The sequence below is a fragment of the Anopheles moucheti genome, chromosome 2 (genome assembly GCF_943734755.1).
Source record: "Anopheles moucheti chromosome 2, idAnoMoucSN_F20_07, whole genome shotgun sequence".
NCBI classification, from domain to species: Eukaryota; Metazoa; Arthropoda; class Insecta; order Diptera; family Culicidae; genus Anopheles; species Anopheles moucheti.
In genome coordinates, this window is record NC_069140.1 from 95,432,261 (window position 1) to 95,455,303 (window position 23,043).

General features: G+C 42.3%; 4 protein-coding genes across 5 annotated transcripts; 2 read left to right on the forward strand and 2 right to left on the reverse strand.

Annotated features, from left to right (window-relative positions):
- Positions 1 to 20: 20 nt before the first annotated feature.
- On the reverse strand, positions 21 to 4,457 carry LOC128303528 (acyl-protein thioesterase 1). 2 transcript variants are annotated; one of them, XR_008287394.1, is made up of 6 exons: positions 4,113 to 4,457; positions 3,895 to 3,926; positions 2,896 to 3,283; positions 2,676 to 2,831; positions 2,159 to 2,609; positions 21 to 2,071 (listed from the first exon to the last, which is right to left on the reverse strand). XR_008287394.1 is itself a non-coding variant. In XM_053040514.1 (5 exons), the coding sequence occupies exons 1-5, from the start codon at positions 4,161 to 4,163 to the stop codon at positions 2,577 to 2,579; spliced, it is 660 nt and encodes a 219-aa protein (XP_052896474.1). In that variant the 5' UTR covers positions 4,164 to 4,457; the 3' UTR covers positions 21 to 2,576. The 2 variants fall into 2 exon arrangements, 1 of the variants encoding a protein (XP_052896474.1); XM_053040514.1 differs by having other exon boundaries at positions 21 to 2,609.
- Positions 4,458 to 5,038: 581 nt separating this feature from the next.
- LOC128301930 (F-box only protein 25) lies at positions 5,039 to 18,830 on the reverse strand. Its single transcript, XM_053038611.1, has 6 exons — positions 18,789 to 18,830; positions 16,577 to 17,572; positions 8,302 to 8,355; positions 7,791 to 8,217; positions 7,442 to 7,713; positions 5,039 to 7,369 (listed from the first exon to the last, which is right to left on the reverse strand). Exons 2-6 carry the CDS (start codon positions 16,678 to 16,680, stop codon positions 7,159 to 7,161), a joined length of 1,068 nt encoding a protein of 355 aa, XP_052894571.1. The 5' UTR covers positions 16,681 to 17,572; positions 18,789 to 18,830; the 3' UTR covers positions 5,039 to 7,158.
- Positions 18,831 to 19,985: 1,155 nt separating this feature from the next.
- On the forward strand, positions 19,986 to 20,585 carry LOC128310382 (cytochrome c oxidase assembly factor 3, mitochondrial). The gene is made up of 2 exons (XM_053047007.1): positions 19,986 to 20,362; positions 20,444 to 20,585. Exon 1 carries the CDS (start codon positions 20,080 to 20,082, stop codon positions 20,359 to 20,361), a length of 282 nt encoding a protein of 93 aa, XP_052902967.1. The 5' UTR covers positions 19,986 to 20,079; the 3' UTR covers position 20,362; positions 20,444 to 20,585.
- Positions 20,321 to 21,744, forward strand: LOC128310381 (dimethyladenosine transferase 1, mitochondrial). Its single transcript, XM_053047006.1, has 2 exons — positions 20,321 to 20,362; positions 20,444 to 21,744. The coding sequence occupies exon 2, from the start codon at positions 20,497 to 20,499 to the stop codon at positions 21,553 to 21,555; it is 1,059 nt and encodes a 352-aa protein (XP_052902966.1). The 5' UTR covers positions 20,321 to 20,362; positions 20,444 to 20,496; the 3' UTR covers positions 21,556 to 21,744.
- The last annotated feature ends 1,299 nt before the right edge of the window (positions 21,745 to 23,043 follow it).

A 23,043-nucleotide genomic window follows, 5' to 3' on the forward strand; every position in this document is an offset into this window, starting at 1 on the left:
CTAAACAATCGGCTTGTTTTTTAACCTAAAATATATTATTAAATCTCTTGCGATGCTCTTACGCACCGTACTAGGATTACATTAGTGTAGCTGATTAGTATTTGCCTTATACGGATTTGCCGGCCTCTATAGCTCGCTCTCAACTCCTGACTCGAATGGTGTCGGTTGCGTTCGTAACATACATAGTTGATCTTGAGTTGACAAACCGTCGCTAATGCATTAAACTGGTGCACAATTTGTTGCGTTCCTCCGAATTCGCGTAATAATTTGCCAAAATGGAAAGAGTGCAGTTTCGAACTCGAAAGGTACACCAAACCGTGGACGTTTAGTTGCCTATCCGCAATGATACCGATGTGCCGACGGGAGGCTAATGACTATTGCTCCATTTTTATAGTGGGAACCGAATTCAAACGATTTCTGACATTTTATATAATGGTATCGCACTTTACTAAAGTCACTAACTAAACCCAACTCTAAACGAAGCCAAACAAGTTAAGTTCTATGGGTTGAACTCGTGTTAAGTGGGAATAGATTGCTAAATGTTAAAATAGTATCGCTAAGCATAAAGCTTCATTTGGCAACTGCAGTGAGTTCATAGAAAAAGATTGATATTATTATTCAATTAATTCATAATATTACTTCCATTCGTTCGGCAAATCGGAACCAAGCGGTTTAAGATTGTGCAATGGAAAGGTATTGATAAAAAAAATAAAATGCCAATGCTGACTGTATTGTGATAAGTTTAATGAAACATCTCGGTTTACCACATTTGTTTTGCCACGAGCCGTTTGATTGCTCATTGTTTTTTATGCTGATTGGCGGTTGATGAGAAAGTTTTACAGGTTATCATTCAACAAAGGGTGCTAAAGGACACCCAATTCCAAACACGATCCACAATTGCTTTAGTCGATGCCGTTATAGTTACATTACTTTTTCATAAAAGAAAATACATCGTATGGATGTCAGATAGGAGAAGATGTAATTGAAGTCAGGTCGACTATACCGGGAGAATACGAAGTGTCTTATCATGTAAAACTTCTTCGCTGCCGTGTGACGTCTGCAGTTTCAATTAAACTTCGAAAGTAGATACCTTACTGTTTTTGTAGTGGCCGTTAAAAACCCATAGATAGTGGATTTGATTGTACATAATAAAATAGCTACAAAATACGAAGTAGTGTTGGTCTTTCCAATACATGACAGGGCCCACGTATGGAAAATCACTTAATTTTGTGTTAGCTCAGAATCGGTTAGGCAAAAAAAACACTTTTCGAAGTGAAAAATCTGTGTCACTATTTAATGATCTTTCTGACTTTTGTAAGACTCTCTAACAATCCTAACAAAACGATATCTTGTTGGTTGGATGTTAAACCACCTTTAATTTAAACGTGTGTTCAAGTACAGTTGAAAACAAAGCAAGAAAGATGATATAGCTAAAAGGATAGAAAAAGAAACAGTTACCATAAAAACAAATAATAAAGAAAATTTGCATTAATAAAATAACCAACTTTGGACGAAATTAAGTTGCAAACAAACAATTCACTAGAAAGGGAAATGTTTAACTAATACTAACTGGGCAAAAGTTTAACTTTTTCATCGCCATTCTATGCTGTATACGTTTTCCCTACCCAGCTACTCGCTAAAGATTGCGTTCAAATTTTTCCCCAATGTTCAATACTTTTGTGTTTGTGTCCTCAGTTTGCTTTAACCGCGGTAGCTGTTCATAACTTTCCCGACAAAACCCCTGTATACCTTTTCGTTTTTGCTTGAGCCCTGCACATCGTTGGGGCCATTATCACGCGTAAGGATTTTTTTAATTTGTTATATGTGTCGAGAGCACTTTTGTTGTTTTATCTATAACGTGATGGCAAAGTCTACACAAAAATGCTAGTAGTAAGTAGTTTATCAGCTCGCCCTACTCTCCCGGTTTACTCAATTCATGCGATAAGAGCGACCCGCTGTTTACTATCGGATCGTTATTTATCGGGGAATTTTACAATATGTATTGCGTGTGAGTGTGTGTGTGTGTGTTTCAACCGGAGAACCCCTTCTAAACGCTCACAGCATATACGCGCTACGGAAACAGTGCAGGAAAATAGTGTTGTTTAAACATTGACTCAGTTTCTGTATTGTGTTGCAGTCCGTTTTTAGCATAGTTTACCTTTCATCTTTTGGCTTTTGCGCTTTGCAGCTACTTGTAATGATTGCTTTCGACGACACGTTCTGAATAATTTTAAGGTTGTTTTAACTGTTTGTTGCTTTATGATTCTCTCCCTCTGCTTTGCTTTCGTGTACTACATTAATGCGTTAAATCGCGGTATGTTAATCTTTTTTTTTGCGGGTGTTTTGAGTTTTTTCTCTCTTTCTTGAGTTTACATAAGTTACAAATTGCATTAACAGAATGTGAACCGCTTTGGGGAAAAACAACCGATACTACATTTGGATGCTATTAATATGCTTTTCCGTCTCGCAAATATGTATGTTTATGCCTTTACGTACGATTTTCACGAATGTAAGCGAACAATCTGCGAATTAGGACACCGATTTGATTGGTGCCCGGGGATGGGTGTAGTGACACTTCACTGACGAGGAACATGATCATCGATGAATTTCTGCAATTTAAAATAGTGTCGCTCAATTCCATCGTACTTTATGTGGCTTGCTTTTTTCCTTCTTACCTTCATATCGCTCAATTCTGCATCGCAGGAGCTGTGGCCCAGCCCCTGGTACGTTTGAAAGTGCGAATTCTTCATGAACGATTTCAACACACTGGATGATAATTGACCAAACTTGTAGAACACGATCGGATCACAGTCACCGTGGCACTGAAGGATCTGTAGCGGGAAGATTAATAAACTGGCATTCGAAATTGGCAAACAACGGGCTGTTGCTACATACCGGCACCGTATCGGGACACTTTCGCACGCTCGGGAAGCTTTTGTGCAATGGCAACCAACAGGAAAGGGCCATCACACCAGCCAACGGTTCCGCAAACGTTAACCCCGCGTACAGGGCAAGGGCACCACCCTGCGAAAACCCACCGAGCATGATCCGATTCGAGGTTATACCGGCCTTCATTTCACTCTGGATCAGGTCGTGTACGTATCGGGTCGCCTTTTTGATACCCTCCTCATCTTCCGGGTCGCTGATCGAGATGGATTTAAGATCGAACCACGAGTTCAACCGAAATCCACCATTCATCGTGACTGGCATGTTCGGTGCGGTTGGACAAATTACCTTCATGTCCGGCGTACGGAGCGATCCCATCGACGTTGCCCAGCCATGGCTAAAAAGGGAACGAAATTGAAACACTTATAAACATGGTAAGCAAACATATTATCCGTTCAGTATCTTGAATGCTAAGCCCTCCCATATTCTATTGAAATCCTTCTTTTCTTCTTGGGAAGCAAAGTTTCAACGATAGGCTTGAGGGTTTCCCAAGGCACCACTACTGCTGACGAGGGTGACAATGAAATTACATAATTAAATCAATGTATCCACATGTAACAGTGTGAAGCCTTTTAGCAAGCGTCCCATAAATGCACAAGGATCCGTACACTAGGCCGTTGGTCGAGCTGAAGGTCACTCAGTGCGAGGGACAGCTACTGTATGTGTGTATGTGTGTTTGTATCACAAAACAATGAAGGGAAAAGCGGTTCACCGAGTGAGCAGCGGACAGTACGCTAGTCTGCTGTTCCGAAGGCTAAAGTAACGGTGGAAAATTGATTTTTTCCATCGCTTTTTTGTGGAAGTTATCACCATTTGTTCCTTTACATTATAGACTGCCTGTACGGCCGTGTGGCAGTGTTTGGCCAGCATAGAAATGTGTTCTTTGCTAATCGCTTTGGGGGCATTTCTTATTTTTCCCACGGCCTCTATACCGCCCAGCACACGTACCCGGTATCGCCAAGGCCATGTAGGAAGATTAGCTGCAATAGGGAGACAGAGAGAAAGAAAGAGAGAAAAATATAGAAAAAGGGAGAGATAAGAAGCAGTTCATCAAAACATCGATCGGGTATGTGTTTTGCAGATGCAGCTATTTTTCTCCCCGCACACAAAAACGGAGGTTTGCTGCTGATGATGATGAGCCGTGATTAGAACTACAACCCACTTACCGTTGATGTGTGCTTCGCTACCGATGGAATGATAACAGGTGCAGCAGCCATTCCGGGAAAGTAGGATATTCGGGTTTGCTTTGAGCAAGGAGGAAACGGAAGCCGGAAACACTGGATGTCTCACAACGCACGGATTTGGATCTTGGTTTGTTTTTTTCTGGACGCGCTAACTTTTGCACCTTTCGCTTGACACGCGGAAAATTTCACACGCGCTATCGTTCGAATGTGAATGATTTTTCCTGCAACTGGTTCGGCTGCTTTCTCTCTTTCTTTCGATCGGGCAAATTGTGTTTTCTCTTACTTTCCCGCAAGCCTGGTGTTCAGTTTTCCCGACGCGCACCAACAAACGCACGAAGTTTGCACAAATTGCCGAAAGTGGGAAACAAACGCAAGACAAATTGACAGCGACACTGTGACACCTTACCGGACATGGCCGACGACATTGAAGTGACATTTCGTGAAATAAACATTTTCAAAATGTTCATTTTATGAGCAATCAGCAGCTCATTTATGAATACGTGCAAATTTTAAACATTTTCAAAACAAAAAACCTTTTTGTCGTGTTTGAATTTTGTTCATAATCGTTTGTTGCAATCGCATAAAATTACTCGCCATCAACAAATTGTGGCCGTATATAATCTAAAGAAATGTGTAGAGTAATTGGTTTTCGAAAGTAACAAAGAACAAAAATATGGAAACACGTTCATACTTTCCAAAATGGAACATTAAACTCTTCTTTTAAATTGTGGCAAAAGGTTGCAATATCAGTGCACGTAAACGTATTGCGAGCTTCCACACAGTTCGAGAAACATTCGCTGCATATAAAAGGTAATAAAGATCATACAACTTTAGTACAAGACTTCAAGAAGAGTAAATTACGATTCGGAGCTTATTAAAGAAAATAAAAACATTGTAATGTAGTGGGTAAGTTTACTTAAAATGTCCACTTGTCTGTAGTGATATTTGTTTTCATTGTTTGATTATAGTACGTTCTACTTCGGGCTGCAGCACATTTTTCCGTCGCTGCGCGGTTCTCTCAAGCTTGTCTCTACAACTCGATTCATCCTTGGTTGATGTGTGGTTGACGGAGATGTATTTTGTTGTTCGCTTTATTTCGTTCAGAAATATTGACGAATTCTACTAAGCGTTTATCGATTACTAGGATTCAACACGTAAAATAAACGGAATCTATAATTCCAACACTATGTACCATTAACACGGACAACGGAACAGTAATTCAGAAACGGCTTGGAACTGGTTAACATCTTTCACGGAACTACAGAAGATGAAACAGCGTTACTTCCGAATCGTTTACATGCAAATAATCAATTATACTACCATGAAATCATCTCTTATTTACTGTATAGAAAGGATACGTCTTGTACTACGATATGACGATACGCTTGAGGGTGAAGCTACCATCGTTAGCCAGAGTGTACTGAACATGAAGGGGGAATACGTATAACTCCAGCATTGGGCGTAAGTAATTCAATTGACTGCCGAGTCCGTTTTAACTATTTTGAGTAGCTATAACGAAGCGTTCGTGTGTACGAAAGCTAGTCGTTCGAAATTTTTAAAAACGTTCAAAAATCGATTGTTAAACGAACCTTCTATACGTTGAATTGAATATGTTGCAATGCTAAAAACTAACCTCCGGTTTCACACATTTCTCAACCACCCTGACCTTTGCAACCACGACGAACTCATTGCTTCCGTCGCATCCTATATCACATAATTTCTACACGACGTCATCTTGTTTCTTGTTCTTGTTAAACTTACTGTTTCGCGATCTCAAACTCCTCCTTCTAAAGCTAGTAGTATATACTATCATTCTATTTCCAATAGTCGCTCTCGATCACCTTCGCTTGCATTCCCGTGAATATCATCGAATAAAGATCATTACGTACGAAAATGGATTGACCCATCGGAACACAGATTGAACAACCGAACGCTACGCTTATCACAATCAGATAGAGAAAACATCATGCAAATACAGTTATTGTTTTGTCTAAACACTTTAAGAAATTGCGATAAATTGAATCACGTTGCTGTATAGTTAATAGTTAAAGTGTAACTTGCTATAGAAAACGGTAGAGCTTATCGTAGAATAGATATCGGTACGAAAATATGTGACAAATCGGCTCAAATTTCCTGTACGCACCGTATTGTCTGAGTCGTGCTACCATGTTCTCGCCTCTATTCCATTCGAACTGGTGAAAAAGAAACAAACTAAATCCATTACTACGTTCAGCACGAAAGACAACAATCGTGCAGATCCACGGTATAACGGTGGACTTGTGTTTTTTGTATGTTTCCTCATTTACGTACCGCTCATTTCGGCAGGGCGCAGTCTACGGTAGTGCCTTCTGTGTAAGCTGTAGCTGAACGATTACAAATAGATGCTGACATTATGTAAATAGTAGCACTTTCAATTACGCGCTCTATCATCGCATGTAACGGGATAAATATTGGGTTGATTGAAAATAGCTGATGTTCGGTAAAAACGTATCGGCGCTTTGTTTTCCAAAATATTTCTCTGTTTTGCTTTGTTTATGAATATATAGATCGTTTTCGCTTCTTTTCCTTATAACAGTGCCCTAGCAGGCGGGTCGGTCGTGTTCGGCTTTATAACACAAGTGTTTGGCTCTCAGTTCTGTTCCTTTCCGTTTCCATGATTGCTAGGTTTTGAACGATAATACAACCATTGGTGCTATACAATCGCATTCGCCCCTACCGTTTACGACCCTATCTCCTTGTGAACACACAAATTACGTAGACTTTATCATGTTTGTTCAGTGTTTTTATATAGAAAAATATAAATATAGTGGAGTGAAGATTGTGTGGCTTCGTTCATCTCTTCCAGAATTACCTTCTTTCCTTGATCATTGCCAGCAATGTAACACCAGCTGCCTAAAAAGGTGAATCAATATTCTCTGCCGATGCCCTTCAACTATTCGCTGTTTCCAGCTTCCAGCGTCCGTGGCCCGGAGCAACAAATTTCAAATTTTGGAATAGGGACAACGGCCGTCAAACATATTGCGCCCTCTTACAGTGAAAAGTATTGCAGAAACTTTGCCGGCGGTACGGGTTGCGTTTCGTTGTTATTGCTATTGCCCGCTTCCTGGACGCGTTGCCGAAAGTCGGGACATTGGTCAACGATGCACGGATGTCCGGCGGATGGCCAGAACAGGCAACGACACAGCCGACAGAAGGCTAAAATTTCCGCATACTGTAGCTCCTCGCGTACTCCGTACATTCTGCAAAAAAAAGGAAAATGGGATAAAAAGCCTCAATCTCTGAAAACCGAGGTAAGACACAGCCACACATACTTTCTCAAGGCGTGATAGATCGCTTGCCAGTTGCGGTGCCGCTCCTTCGTATCCTGCAGACACATCTTCTCTAATATCACATCGATTTGCTGCTTGGTAAAGTGATAGTGTGACAGCTCACGCCACACACGCTGTTCGGAGATGAGGGCCGCCATTAGCGACCACGCGGACGCAGAAGCTTCCAGGTCCTTGTAGTCGGTGATTCGGAGTATGATTTCCCGCACACACTCCTCGGGCAGGTCGTGTAGTTTTGGACGAATGTTTGGACCGGGCTGGAAGGAGCAATTTCATTGAAGCATTAGTGCCAGCTACATGCACCCTTGGTGGACGGTGGATCCACCCTTCATACCTCCTTAATTTCAATCTGACTAGCTATATCCTGTATGCGCTGGATTGTTTGCACATGCTCAGCCCACAACGTTTGGCTACCGAGCGGTTTGCCCCAGCACTTCTGATTCTCCTGATTTAGCAGCGCACGCAGCTGCTGGACCAGACCGCGCAACACATTGATGTTCTGCTGCGAGTCGCTCACGTGCGTGGCCACTTCCTCCAGCATCTGCAGCAATAGCCGTTGGGCACCGCCCGGAAGACTGGTGATACCTTTGCTGGAAACGAGCAAACGCAACAGGGCGCACACATAGTTAAACCGGCGGCCGTCGCGCACCGAGCTGCGAAAGTCAAGCCGCCGAACAGCCTCGCCGAGCCCATTGAAACCGGCAATCTCGCGAGTACACTTCAGCGTAATGTGACAGTGCGGTGGTACTACTTCGTTGTCACTAAAACAGAAGATAGAATCACCATTATTGAAGCCATTCAACAAGACTTATTTTGCATTTTACAGGGGCTAAACGTTCACACACCCATTCTCATTATCGTTTTCAGTGTCGCTAGTATTGCTGCACTCCGAAATGCTCCTAAAACGAAGAAAACAGAAAAGAATTTATTACTCATTACCTCAATTACAATGTTAAATTGCAGAAATTGCATCACGAAATGGCATCAAATGATTGGAACACAGCATTGTAACAAGCGCATCAATTCATGCCACAATAAAACATTTAAAGCCCGGTGGTCAACGTATTGTTAATGCAGTGCGAAACCTCCGCAGCAAAACATTCGTTGCCACAGCGGCTGGTGTGTGGTCAGTGGAACATTTCATCGATATCGTCGATGCGTAACGGAGGCGCATCCATCGATTTTACACGCTCTGTCTGCCGGTCATCCACGCTTAGATGCAACAGAGTACGCTTTTTCCTCGGACGTGTGCCTAACATCTCTTTGCCGAGCACGCCACGGTTATCACGGTTTGACGGATATGCACATACTCTCAACCTTCTCCGCATCCATCGTTCAGTTCAACAACAGTTTGCATCACCAAGTTTGAATGAAAGGAAAATCGGTATGTAAAACGCTTGAAGGAAGGAAAATATTGCTTCTGGTCGTTCCTACGATCGGATTGGTTTGGGGCAGGGCAGCCATCGGAGTAATTTGCACCTCACAAAGATAGGTAATATTGCAATCGAAATTCAATCGCCGTACTGCTGATCTTTTGCTCACCCGGTTCCAGCTGTGTACAACTGAATATTTTATGTTATGTACACAATTTCAATACTATATTATGCTTCTCTTTTGAATTCTTCAATTAATTAAAATGAAGCGTATATTCTTAAATTTATTAAAATCTGCGTGTTGTTCGATCAAGGGAGAGCAGCATTATCGTCGTTCCTAGCTACACTGACAGTACGCAGTACAATTCTTTATGAAAAAATAGCTCCCAAACCTATTTACAAATGTCCGAGATCAATTTGAGCTTTCAAAGACCATTATGCAAACAATGGACGATAAAAAATCCTAGAAATGATCATTTCTCTGTAGAAAATTGTCCGAGAAAATGATGATGAAGATTGACAACATTCCCCGAGATTTGCGATCATTGCAGATCTATTACAAGAGTGTACATGCATGTAAAGTTGATCTATGACCATTTATTCTGCAACAATCTTGTCTACCCTTTCCCTTACTTGCTTGTAAAACATTCAACATACTGAATTCCTCATCATCATCATCATCATCATCATCATCTCTGTCAGTGTATCCCTCCACAACATTACCGCTCGGGGAAGCATCTACACAAAGCGTGAATCTACCGTTGAATCCATCCATCCATCGCTATGATGTCACGTCTTGTGGCGGAAAGTGAAATCCACGGCGAGTGCAATTAAGTCCGCCCCGGAGGAAAGTAACAACAGACAAACTCTGCTCGGATGTGAGGGTAATTTGTTTTCCCGCTTGTTTTTTTTTGTTTGTTTGTAAAGCCGTTTTGCTGATGAAGTCTGTAGCCTATGGCGGCCATAACGTTGAAGCGCCACTCGAATTGAATTGAGGTGTCGATCATTTCGAATAAAAGTAAAAGCGTATCAAGCCCAACTAAAGGAAAGGGATGGAATCGGAGCGCGGTACCATGGTACTAGTTTAATAACTATTGCATACTAAATTGTACATCAATTTAGGTTGTTTCCCAAATGAAGAACCAATGTGTCTGCTGACGCTTATCACGTGCGCGATGATTTTGGAGGTAACGATTCAACATGACCTCCAAAATGGAATAAAAAGATATCCAATGATTTAGGAAAAACAGTTACACCCACAGCGAAATAGTTTGACCTACTTTTGTTTTGACCCATTTCCGGGCCCAGCATGCTTTCCTTCTGGGAATCGTGTAACGGTTAACCCTACGGATATGGTGCACGTTGCCAACAAGACGTAACCACCCTCGGTAGTATACTTTGCAAAGAATGTCCCATACGGCGACAGTGCGTGCATCAATTTTGCGAAAGTGTGTACTGAAGAGGGATAACAATTATTTTTGGAATTCCATAAATAACCTTGAGCACGCGGGAATAGTTGGGCCACAAAGAAACAATTATCAACTGCACCATTACCACAACCAGCCATTTCACCTCACCTATCGTGGCCTGTTTAGTGCTTACTGACATACGAGCAGAGTAAAAGAAGTCATTTCCAATAAGTTCCGTCTTTGATCACAAACTATCAACAGATGAACATGTCCAAACCGACCTGGTCTTATCTAACCGTTTCACTATTATCACATGGTGCAGTGTCGCGAATATCTCGCATGCAACAAGGTTTCATCCAGTATTGATTGAGCTGCTGGAGAATTTATCCTCAGCATCACGTAGTTGGCGTTGTGGGCGATCGAGGAAGGTTATATAGTGCCTGACCATTGCAAGGTTCTTGCCAAACACATCAAACCACACGCCGGTGACGGCAGGTGACGAGAAAGTGCTACCGCAGAAAAGCTAATTTGTGACAAAATAACCATGGCGAAGAGCACCATAGCTGGGGTAGTTATAATTACGCTGCATCTACTGCAGCATTGCAGTTCTACCAATGTGACAACGATGGTGATGAACGAAGAAACATCCACTTCGGGCACTATAACACCAAGCAAATCGGAACAGATCACAACGCTTACCGCGAGTGAATACAGTGACGGTTACATTCAAAGTGGAAACGCACAAGTGTCTGCTACTGACGTGTCCGTTACAACTATTGCACCAACCTTAGAGCGTTCCGAACAAGTGGCCAGCGAATCACCAACAACGCGACATCCGAGGGACGACAATAATACAACTTTCGATCAGAATATTTCAACTACTACTACACATCCATCCAGCATATATCCAATTCAGAATGATACAGGCTTGTCCAACAAGTCGACGGACGAACTAGTGTCATCATCAAAGGTGAATATGAATGATTCCGGTGATGGACTGGAACGAAGTGACGTTGACACCGCCGATCGTGGTTCAATTGCAGAAAAAGAGATATCCGATCCGTACAAAACGGAAGCACCCTCGACGGCCACGAATGAGCAAAAAATCGAAAACGAGACTGCAACATCGCCGCCAGAAGATTTGCCAAGGGCTGGTGTGAAGATGGGTGATGCAGATGTACGAGATGAAGCAGAAGACGATTATGGAGATATTTTCGAAACGTCTTCGAAGATCGACAACGATGCGCAAAAGAATGAAACGTCCGTCGTAACACCGATGTATTGGGACAATATAACAAATCTAAACGATATGGATGGAATACATGTACAGTTACTAGCCGAAGATATGATGGACCCAGATGCTCAAGACGACAGTAGTCCCATGTCCTCTAATGATGCTGTTACGAGTTCTCCTACTGACGATATAGCAATGCCACTGAATGAAACAACTCATTCTGCTAATACGAGTAGTACCAACTGGACGTCAGGTATGGAAAACATCACTATCTCACCAACTACCTACAAAAGTGCGTTGAATGGAACTGATATCAGCGGGAGTGAGGCAAAGCCTTTACAGTATCTGCCAAGTTTTGAAGAGCCCAACTATGACTTTGGCAACGAAACCAACCCAAACGCACAACAGCAAACAAACAGTAAAGGAACTGGAGGAGTTCCTTCAGACAGTGACAACGCATCAAACACGACACAAGCATATGATAGTGCTTCATACGTTTCCGAGTCGTTGGACGGATTTGAAGATGTGCAAGTTTTGGCCGCCGACATAAGCCTAGACAATCCTGAAGATATCCCAAGTATTAATGATAACAGGGAATCAGACCAAAACCCGATCGCGGAAACAAACGACGATAGAAATTCCAATACTGGAACTACTTTGTCTGAATCCGATGGAGTACCTCCAGAATGTGATAATGCTGCATGTCAAACCATTAATGATGCTTCTGATATTTATGATAAAACAGAAGCTTCCCCACAACGTTCGACAAATGATCAGGAAAACATCTCAAACCTACATAATACATCAGTTGGTACGCCACCTCGAAATGATCCTCAACCTGTGAAAGCCAATGAAAACAACTCGTCGGCTTTAGAGGCAACAGTGCAAGATATTCCGGTTGGAGCACCGGTTAACGATCCGGTTAATTCAAACGTTCCTAGAATCGTGTCTGATGAAGGTTTAAGTGAACCAACATCTGCAACAGAAAGGAAAGACGTAGACTCTTCTATACACGAAGCGTCACCGCCTATTCTAGGTCCAGAATCGCAAATACCTGAAGTTGTTGAAGATACGCCACCAACACCTGATGAAACACATACTCCGCAAAGCACCCAAACCTCACAGAGTGAAATGACAAAAGTGGAACAAATCACAACGGTTGGTCAAATATTGAAGAAAATGTATACAGTGCCGATGGGAAGTGTTTTGCAAATTCATTTGAAAATGGGCGGAAATCAAGAAGTTACCGCTGTGTCCACAGCTCCTACGATACCTCAAGAACAGGCATCTACTCAAGATAGTGAAGGCGAGGAGCAGTTTAATAACGAACGTGATCTTCAGGATTATGCCAAAGAAATCGTGGAAGTTTTAGCGGATGACATTACTTTAGGGGAAGATCAAAACGAAACAGATAAAAACAGCCGTTCAATGGAAGAAAATTCGAAAGATTCCTACATTACAACTACCACCTTTAAACCATACTTCGTTTCGGATAGTCAGGAAACAACATCACCATCGGTTAAATGTCCGTTTTCCGCTAAAACTTTAGACACAAAAGTACCGAAGGATGAGCATCAGCGAACTGTCGAACATCGTCGCGAGGGTCAGATCGTTGAGGATCCTTATTATTATGAGGTAGATCCATTCTGTCTAACGCGACATCACGTGCTGATACCGGCTGTTCCCCTCATTCTGCCGCAGTGGTGTTTCGTTCCGGACACACCAGACTTTATGTGTCCCAGATACGATTTGGGGTTTCACATTGCGTTCGCGCACGAAACACAACGCGACATGTACTACCGCTGCGTCTATGGTCAGGCGGTCCTGCTCAAGTGTCCCAACCTGCATTATTGGGACGATGAAAGACAGATCTGCATGCTGATGACGGACTTCAATCACCATCAACGGCATCACTACCATCCATCACGAAACCTGTACGATCAAGCGACTCATCATCACTGTCAGCACTGTCGGCGAAACTTTCTACTTCCCCAGGATCTGGATCCCACTGCACAGTGTTCTGACCGTATACTGCTCGCCTGTAACACCGATGGTACGTTGTCGGTGTACGAATGCCCAGGGTTTTACTATTATGATCGACAAATACAACTGCGCTGGTATCCGGATGTCGAGCGATGCGATTATCCAGCGGATGGTGATGGTCCGTGGCGTTAATCTTGCACCGATTTAGACTACTACAAAACGATAGAATGTCGTTGGAATATTATAACTTTCCCGTGTAGCACATTAAAATTCTTCATAGCTTTATACGCACGCTCACAAAATCAAATGAAATAAAGTGGATACTACCCAACAGTTGTAGTGCTTAAATAAATGACTCTTACGAACATTTGAGCAAAACATTAACATCCAGAGCTATTGAAGAATCAGCTTTGGTAATAGAGACTCTACGAGGAGTCAGTATTGAAAACTACAACTCGAATCAAACAGCTGATCAGATATACTTTTAATCCCCAGCTCATAAGTCCCGAGCTAGTTTCCTCCATAACAAAAGTGAAATGCTTGTTCTAAATTACCCAACAAACACAACCACCATACTAACTTTCGATTCATGCACACACCAAATCCGACCCCTGTAGACTATACACCAGTTCTTTGCCGAGCTTTCGATGCAGACGGTTGTTTACATAACGGAGTCGCAAATAAATGTCGCCCGTAAACTGGGGAAAGACTGCGTGAAGAGATGACACATCTGCTGAAAGTGATGCACCGAACGTGTATGTGATGGCAAAGGCAAAACAAACTGCGTTGGCGTGTGAGGAACCTAATATACGAAAAGGTAGAAACAACAAAAAGTAATATTCAAGCATGCGAGCGATTGTGTTGATTGGTGCGGAACACAACTCCACACACAAGGAATAAAATCTATTCAGGGGGGAAAAGCTAAAGCTAAGGTGTGACAAATAGTTATATTACTTGTGTCTGTTTCCTGTTAAATTAATTGAATAATTCAGACTGTTTTTATTGCGGCGGCCGGTGGTGTATTGGTTGCGGCGCCAGTCTTCACACGACAGGACCAGTTTAAAATCTTATCCGGACCAAGCCTCAGTACGAAGGATTGACTATCTAGCTACGGGTAACTTGACTGAAGTCAAAGAAAGTCAGAAATGGCAGGCCTAAACTTCTTGAGGTTGTCGTGCCGATCTAGAGGAGGAGTTTTAAATTAAACATAATCACTCAGATTGTACATAGAACAAAAAATGGAGATTAACTCTTGATTCAAATGATAATACTGCAGAATCACGCAACTCCAACTAGTCACATTATAAGAATGCCATCAAACAATTATAATGGTTTTAGCAATAGACACAGAGCCCTTTACATAATAAATTTAAAAAATCCTTACCTTATGACCTCGATTGTCGACCTCGACCCCTTGGACAAAATATTCACAAAAAGTAACGCTTCATCAAGAACGATATTGTTGTACAAATTAACCGCTTTGGCTCAATTGTAGAGATATTTAGTTCAGTGATGAAGTTTTCTTTTAAATCTCCCCTCATCCAAATATCTATTTAGCACGTGTTATTAAAACAACTTGCAACACCTACTTTCTGGGCAACTCAAGAAAACATCTGACCAACGACTCGTTGCTAGCGGGATGCCAGTGTGGGCTTGTAAATCGATTGGGACTGCTCGCGTAAGGGCCTCGCATCATTCTCTCTGGATCATTGCACTGTTTGTTTACTTTTCGCAGCTGACTCCTACTCTCTTAGTCTCTTCTGACTCAGCTTGGAGGCCCTTTTCTTGTTTTTCCGCGACATGCTCGCGCAAAAGGCAGCGCAATCGCGAGCAAACGGATGAGAGCAACGACGAGCAAAGAACGTTCATTAAACTCAGCTGACCGTTGCCACCAATGTTTCCAACATTGTGTGTGTGTGTTTTTTATTGTTGTCGTTACGCATGTGTAGCGTAAATAGTTACACAGCACTGCCACAGAACAATCACAAAGCAATGGAACGTTGCGTACTATGCGCAACAATATTACATATTTTGAACTTTGGATTATTTTGCGCCTCAGAAAATTTATACGATAGCATGGAATACAATATTAAATACTTTGTTTTTGTTATTTTAATAGACTAGAAATGGAAGAGAATTATTTATCTATCTGGATTATGGGATCTGTGAATGTTCCGATAAATAACAAACACTTTCCACAGACACTGAATGACTTTACGAAGTTCAGCAAAAATTGGAACCCACAACGAGCATACATCTGGACGCTACCAAATCCGTATATTAATTATTTGCTCTGTAAGCATCAATATTTAAAGTTTTCCATCAACAAAATGCAAACTCTATTATTTAGTAAATACAGCATCTTTGATTGACAGTGTTTGATGTGTTGATAGTCTCTCTTCACAACAGAGACAAGTTGTTAACAATAGGAAATAGACCAATAAATTGCCATGTTATCAAACAAAGACGGCTTGCTACCAATTTCAAACGAAACGACGAAATAACATTTTATCTGATCACTTTTGATAATGGAAAAGTAACGTAAAAAAATCACAAAACAAATTAATAAACCATTATCAATAAAAAAAACAGCGCTTCGATGGTTTTGGTGTGTTTTTTGTCTTCTTCTGTGAAGATAAAAAACAATCTTAGTCACGCAGCAGTACAGTCGTGGTATAATCGACGTCAACAGGTGACACACCAAAACACAGTAGCCTTCACTGCTGCGTATTGCAATAAATCCGTATGTATTGCTCGGTGCAATATCAAACAGTTAGGCACGCTTTGAGCAATAGTTGGATGAGTCATTAAATTTAATTGGATTACAGCGCCCGCGAAACACTAATTATGAGAGCATGCGCTCCGGCTAAGCTTGTCTGGATTCCTCTACGGGGCTGACGTTAGAGCGTGCCAGACAAATATTACTGCCAGAATGCCCTTTAGATCACTTTATGACTTTCCATAAAAAAACATCGTTTACTGCTGGAACAACTACAAATGGAAGTATAAAAATAGGCTGTAGCTTCTAAAATAAAGAGTTAAATGATTATGTAACGTGCCTAGAAATACATTCATCCTCGGTGCTTCAGTAATCTAACTGAGGTCGCTTAGGTCTACTTACCGTTTCCGCTTGACACACTCGAGCACCTTCAGCTTTTCCCATCCTTCGTCCGTCTTCACCCAGGAATCGCCAGGCGAGCGCCAATCTTTCGAAATAAAGGGCATCCCTGTCGATGTTTCAGGCAAAACGCTTCTCGCAGAAATACGCACTCCTTTCCCGTTCGAGATCTTGAAAGCAATACCACCTTTAATTCGTAAATGTCACGGCCCTGACGTGAGGCGAAAATGAAATGCCGTTTCCTTATGAAAATGCACCAACGTTCTTGCACCGCTTGCCTCGATTTATTCGACACGAAATTTTTAAACTTTGCACCACCTACTACTATGCAAATAGGCTTATCCCTGTGTAGGATTCTCTCGGCTGGGAACTTTGCTGTATACTCAACAAAGCAGGCGGAAATATCTTCGCAGAAGACAAGCGCGATTCGTGTTACGATTGGTGGCGTTAAATGGGTTTTCCACTTGCTCCGACTGTTTCACCATGCAGCAACACACGCACACACACACTCACACACTCGTAATATTGCTGCAAATTTACTTTCTCTATGCAACGCCGATGCAATCCACTATTTCACTCACTCACACTGCACACTGTCGGTCGGTAGTGTGCGGTTGCAGCTTCTTGTGCTGGAAATGCTGGGTAATTTGCAACGGTTTCACTCGGGATAATCACTTCCTTCTGACCGGGGATGGTGAGGGGTACGGGTGCGGATGACAAGCGTGCTGGGCGGGAAAGCGGTTCCGTCAACAAACTTACAAACCGCCAACATCCAAGCAGAAGAGATTAGCTTTCGCTTTTCGCGTGTTTCGCGTGTCGGGATTTATCGTGACCTCGATGTTTGACTGTCGAATGGACGAAGCTTTTCCTCGTTGTGCTTGTTTTTGTATGTTTTCCTCAACGTGACTCAAACTGATCCTTCTCTTTAGAATGCAGAATTTTTACGAACTTTCATCGTTCCTTCTGCAGCAGCAACAGCCATCAAAAGCAAGGGCCAATCTGTGGAGTGTAGAAGTAAAATCAAAATAAGTCAAGAGAAGAACACACGCTGCAAGAAGTGTTTCTATCGCATTTACGGATAAAAACAGGGAGCCGTTCAAATGTCAGTCAATGACATTCATCGTACTATTTTTGAGTTTTCCCAAATCCAGCCCTCCGTATCTTCAGTAATCCCTTAGGATTTGGACTTTTTTCTTCACTTTTCTCTCGTTCTTTCGAATGTCGTTTACCTTTACCCCGATGCACTTTTTTATGTAATCTATTTTGGAGCCACAAAACTCCACCGAATCACTTTGCTTTGCTTTCGCATCTCGGCTGTCTTTTCTCGTGAAGAATCTTTGCACAGCATCCACGTTCCGTTCTATTCTTGGCGTGTGTCGGGAGAGCAAATTGCATCTTCTGCTCGCGTGTTTGTCGGAAGCGCCCGAGAGATGCATTTCAAAGTGCAGCGTGTACTTTGAAGCGAACGGACGAGACGACATACAGAACATTCAAGAGGCACGGCGTAAAGACACCGTTACCGTTAAGTTAAAAACCTTTCCTGCTCCAACGTAAGGTGCACGTGCACAGTGTTTGAGGAAAAACGCGCCCAGACACACGCACACACTGACGCACGTGCGTGTGCCAATCCGTCTGTCACACACAAATGGTGTTGCATTGGGGAGCTCTTTGTTATGATTTTTCCACAGCATATTCTGTTCAATACTATTACTGATTGTCGTTCCATAACATAAACAGACATTGATTGGATGTTTAAGAATGTTTAGCACACTCGAAAACATAATGAACGAACATTTGCACCATTCTCTTAAGTTAAACTACCTCAAACAAACGTTCGTGTATTAAAAGCTCACCTTACGGTAGCAACAACTCGACAGGACACTTATAATGGCGACGTAGTTTTGCAAAAAAAAACCCTTTACCCTTTTTGTACGTGGAAAGTCGATTTGCGTCGTTGTTTCGATCTTCACCGCTCTTCACTGTTTAATCTCCTAAACTAATGGCGCTGTGCGATACGAAGAGAAGAAAAAGGGGAAGAAAATTGCGATGCCTAAACACTCCACGCACTCCAGCAATAAAAAAAAACGATTCACTACTTATTACGGAGGTTCTTCTTTGTCCACTCGACACTGCAAAACCGGAATGGGACTAGTGTAACACTGGGCAACACTTTTAGGATGCAATAGAGATCGTTTTGGAACTGAAATCAACCTACCGAAACGCTAATTGTTGAGGATTTGCGGACATTCACTTCCACAGTACAACCCAATATGCGGGAGCTCCGTTTTCTGAACCTCAGTGTGCGTTGGAGCTCTGGTTGTGGGTTTCTGAGTAATTCGTTGTTTGATTCAACTCTCGCGCTCTTGTTTACTTTTCTAGCTCTATTTTGGTTGTGCCCTCTCGCTCGTGCATCCGTTTCCTTCATTCAACAGACAACGCAATCCGAATCGAACAAATGTGCACCAAGAATCATCAACCAATTCCACTCACAATAGTGTCTGTTGGCAGCTCTACCTAGAAAAATAATTTACAATTTACGATTCCCGCCGTGTAGTAATTTTCGATTCATTTCAAAGAATTGCACAATTTGAATTACGCTACAAATATTTTACGAGAGTGCTTCCCAGTAAGCTCTCCGGCTAGCTGATGCAAACTCGAACGGGAGAACGCACTTCAGGTGAGTTGTTATTCCTGCTCACCAACACCACTGCCTTGCAAAAACCAGGAAATGCCTTAAATTGTTTCATTCTGCAATCGGGAAAATTATGTTTTTTCTCCGTTTATCCTTCGGACCACATGATGTACCTCGATGGATCTAGATTTTTGAATGAAAAACACTACTTCTAATGGAGCTGGAGTACTTCCTTACTTTTCTTTTGGATCTGCTGTAGCGAATGGAAAAACAAAACAAAATCAGCTGTAGCCAATACGAGAGCGTACCGTGTGTCAGTGTGCGTGCAATGTTGCATTCTCTTTGTTGTGTGTACAGCTGTCAACCAAAGTTGTTGTACGATTCAAATTATTGTTCAATTTCCTTGTAACATACCTTGTATCTTTCTATATTTGATAAGCACAACTATTATGATTAAATAAAATACTTTTAATGTTCTTATCACTTGTGTTATTTATAGGAAGTCGGTAGCTTCCACGTTCTCTGCCCAAGTAACGTGTCGGGAAACAACATGTGTTGTTAATAGTAATACTTGATCGCGTGGGTGACATTTTGTATTCATGTTTTTCTTATTTTAAATGAGATTTGCTAGCGGAAATTCCTTTATTTGTAGCTTTGTTATCGTAAAACAATACGGTTTGTTCAATGAATGATTAAGAATCGCCAATGAAACATTAAATTAATTGACAATCCTTGTTATATCATCACATCAATTGACAGCTTCCGAGTTTGCATATTGCAACAACGTTTGCTCCATTCGATGTGCAAGCAAAAATAGTGATTTTTCGTTGTGAAATAACGACAATCGGCACTCATCCCTTGTTATCCGCAGAAAATGTCCTCCAGCGAAGGTCCGAAAGGTGAATTCAAGATCGAAGGCACGGGACGCCAGCTGAAAAAGACGGAAGTTGACTTCATGCGGCTGATTGAGCAACAGAATCTACAGCGTGTTCAGAAGCTACAGCGCCAGCGACGCAACAACAAACTTACCGGCATCGCCCTCGGTGGTACGGTGCTTGGAATTTATCTTTACTCGATGTTTTCTGTGAAGCAGGAGAAGTTCCTAGATGATTTTGAAGAACCAGTCAAGCTAGAAGTGGAAAACAAGGCTCTGTAAAGTAAGGTACTGCTTTGCTCCCAAGCAAGTGTATTTACGTGTGGAAAGTTGATTCTTATTCATAACATTCCTTTTATTTCAGCCTACTTTGTCAATTTTTATTTGATTTATTAGTTTGTAAGCACTTAACACACCATGTCTGCATCTACGAAAATACCGAGGGCCCTAACCGCGTCCGGTATCCGGCTACCGCCCCTTCCGACCATCCGGGATCTGGTAAAGCTCTACCAGCTGCGTGCCATCAAGCAGCTGTCACAAAATTTTCTCATGGACGAACGGCTGACGGATAAGATTGTCCGAGCGGCCGGCAACATACGCGACCATTATGTGCTGGAGGTAGGACCTGGCCCGGGCGGTATAACTCGTTCGATCATACGTCAAAATCCCCGACATCTGGTGGTAGTAGAAAAGGATCGTCGTTTTATGCCCACGATGGAAATGCTGGCCGAAGTGACGCAACCGTTTATGCGAATGGATATCGTACAAGGCGACATTCTGGAGCACAGAATCGAGGATGCCTTTCCCGACTGTCCGCAGCACGATTGGATGGACAAGAATAGGGCGCCGGTGCATCTGATAGGAAACCTTCCATTCGCTATCTCCACGCGATTGCTGATAAACTGGCTGCGAGACATGAGCCTTCGGACTGGTGCTTGGTCATACGGACGAGCCAGCTTGACACTTACCTTTCAGAAAGAGGTGGCCGAGCGTATCGTTGCCCCAATTCTGTCCGAGCAACGGTGCCGCCTATCGGTTATGAATCAAATCTGGAGTACGCCAGATCTGCGGTTCATGATATCGGGACGCGCTTTCGTGCCGAAACCGGAAGTGGACGTAGGGGTGGTAACGATTGTTTCGCTGCAAACACCCCTAACGCAAGTTCACTTCGACACGGTAGAAAAGGTGATAAGACACATATTCTCCATGCGGCAAAAGTATTGCCGCCGCGGTGTGTCCAACCTGTATCCGCCAAAAGTGCGCGAAGAGCTAACAGAGCTGACGTTTAAGAAGGCGGAAGTTGATCCGCTGGCACGTTCGTTCCAACTGTCGGTGGCCGAATGTTTGCGTATTGTGGAAGCGTACAATGATTTGGTTCAGCAACATCCGGAAATAGCCAGCTACGATTACCGTGCCCCGAAGGTCAAAGGAACCGCTTTGGACAGTGATGGACAGGATAGCGAGACCGAGCGATGATGGTGCTGTGTGTAATTGTTTGTGAATAGTAATAAAACGTTTAGTTATCGCGACAGTAGAAAACATTTTATATGTCTTTGGTTCTGGATTAATGTGATAGGAGACAAAGTTGAGAATATAACCACTATATCCATATACGAATTTGTCAATTTTCAGTTCAGTTTATCTTGACCGGTGCATATCTTTAGGTGCACAATTATAAACATCATTGAAGGAGAGAGACCCAATACAAACATTTTAAAATTTAATAAAATGGCATAATAAACGTCATATACGCCCGAACCGGTTCATATGTTATTTAAAGACATTTCTTGAATAATCGTCACAATACATTACGATCTCAAAATTTGAGTGACTGATCGTGATACGCGGTTGAACAAGCGCGATGAAAAATTCATTCAGTAGCGCAGCTTTATTAATATGAATTTCTGTGCCGATTTTTTTTTCTGCCTCCTACTTTATACCAATTTTAGAGAAAGGCTTACCGCAGAGCACGTTACTAAGGCAGGGCATTTCAATGGCCGCGCCAGAGCATATCGACATGCAGTGGCCCCAGCAAGCGAACAAAGACTCTCACGTGGTGGGCGCAGATTTGTCAGAATTTGCGTATCGCTATATTAACATAAATCGATGCTCGTTTATCTACATGTGCGTTATGATTTACTGGTTGCTCTCTTGCTTGGCTACCACAGGGAGTTTTCGCCACGGAACGGAAGCGTTCCTATTTTGAAATGCATACCACGCGTTTTCCGGATGTGATAAGGGGTAAAACAGAATCGAAATAAACAGCAAGGGAACTGTAAATTATAAACACTCCGAGCTGGAAGCTCCCAAGATCCCGCAAACTGTTGTCTAAATGAGACACTTTTCAACTTTTAAGAACCATTAACGGATGATTTAATTAAGCTGATACGGTGCTTTAGAAGTGCATTGTTAGTGACTCATTTTCTGCAACTCCATTGCAAACTGCATAAAACTCTTGCAGAGAACAAAAAGCTGCAAACTGAATAAAACTCTTACAGAGTACAGAAACAGAAATTGTAAAATGAAATCGTGCAGCATTTTTCGTTTGACAAAGCGCCTAAAGTTATGGGATTTGAAATACTTTAATGTTTTATTATCTTCAAGTCGTGTTGTTTAAACAGAAATAGTTTAATTTAGTGATTTGCAGTGCAGAAATTGTTGAAAGGAAAAGTAAGGAGTTAGCGTTAAACGTGATGGTGTATAAACCAGCTTGAAGAAACTATTAGGTTAAGTACGACACCGAGCAGTAGATAATAAGAGCAGATTTAAATGAGACAAACGCGATAAGCACAGACCCGGCTGTTGCATCTTGTAGCGTAGCTGAGCGTAATAAAAAAAAAACACTATCACTTGCCCCAGTGGGTGGATAAAGACGAAACTCTTGGAAAACAATTTACACTCAACACTTTCACCAACGCCAGCACGAGGAAAGTACACGCAAAAGACCATAAGAAGTTCCGTGAG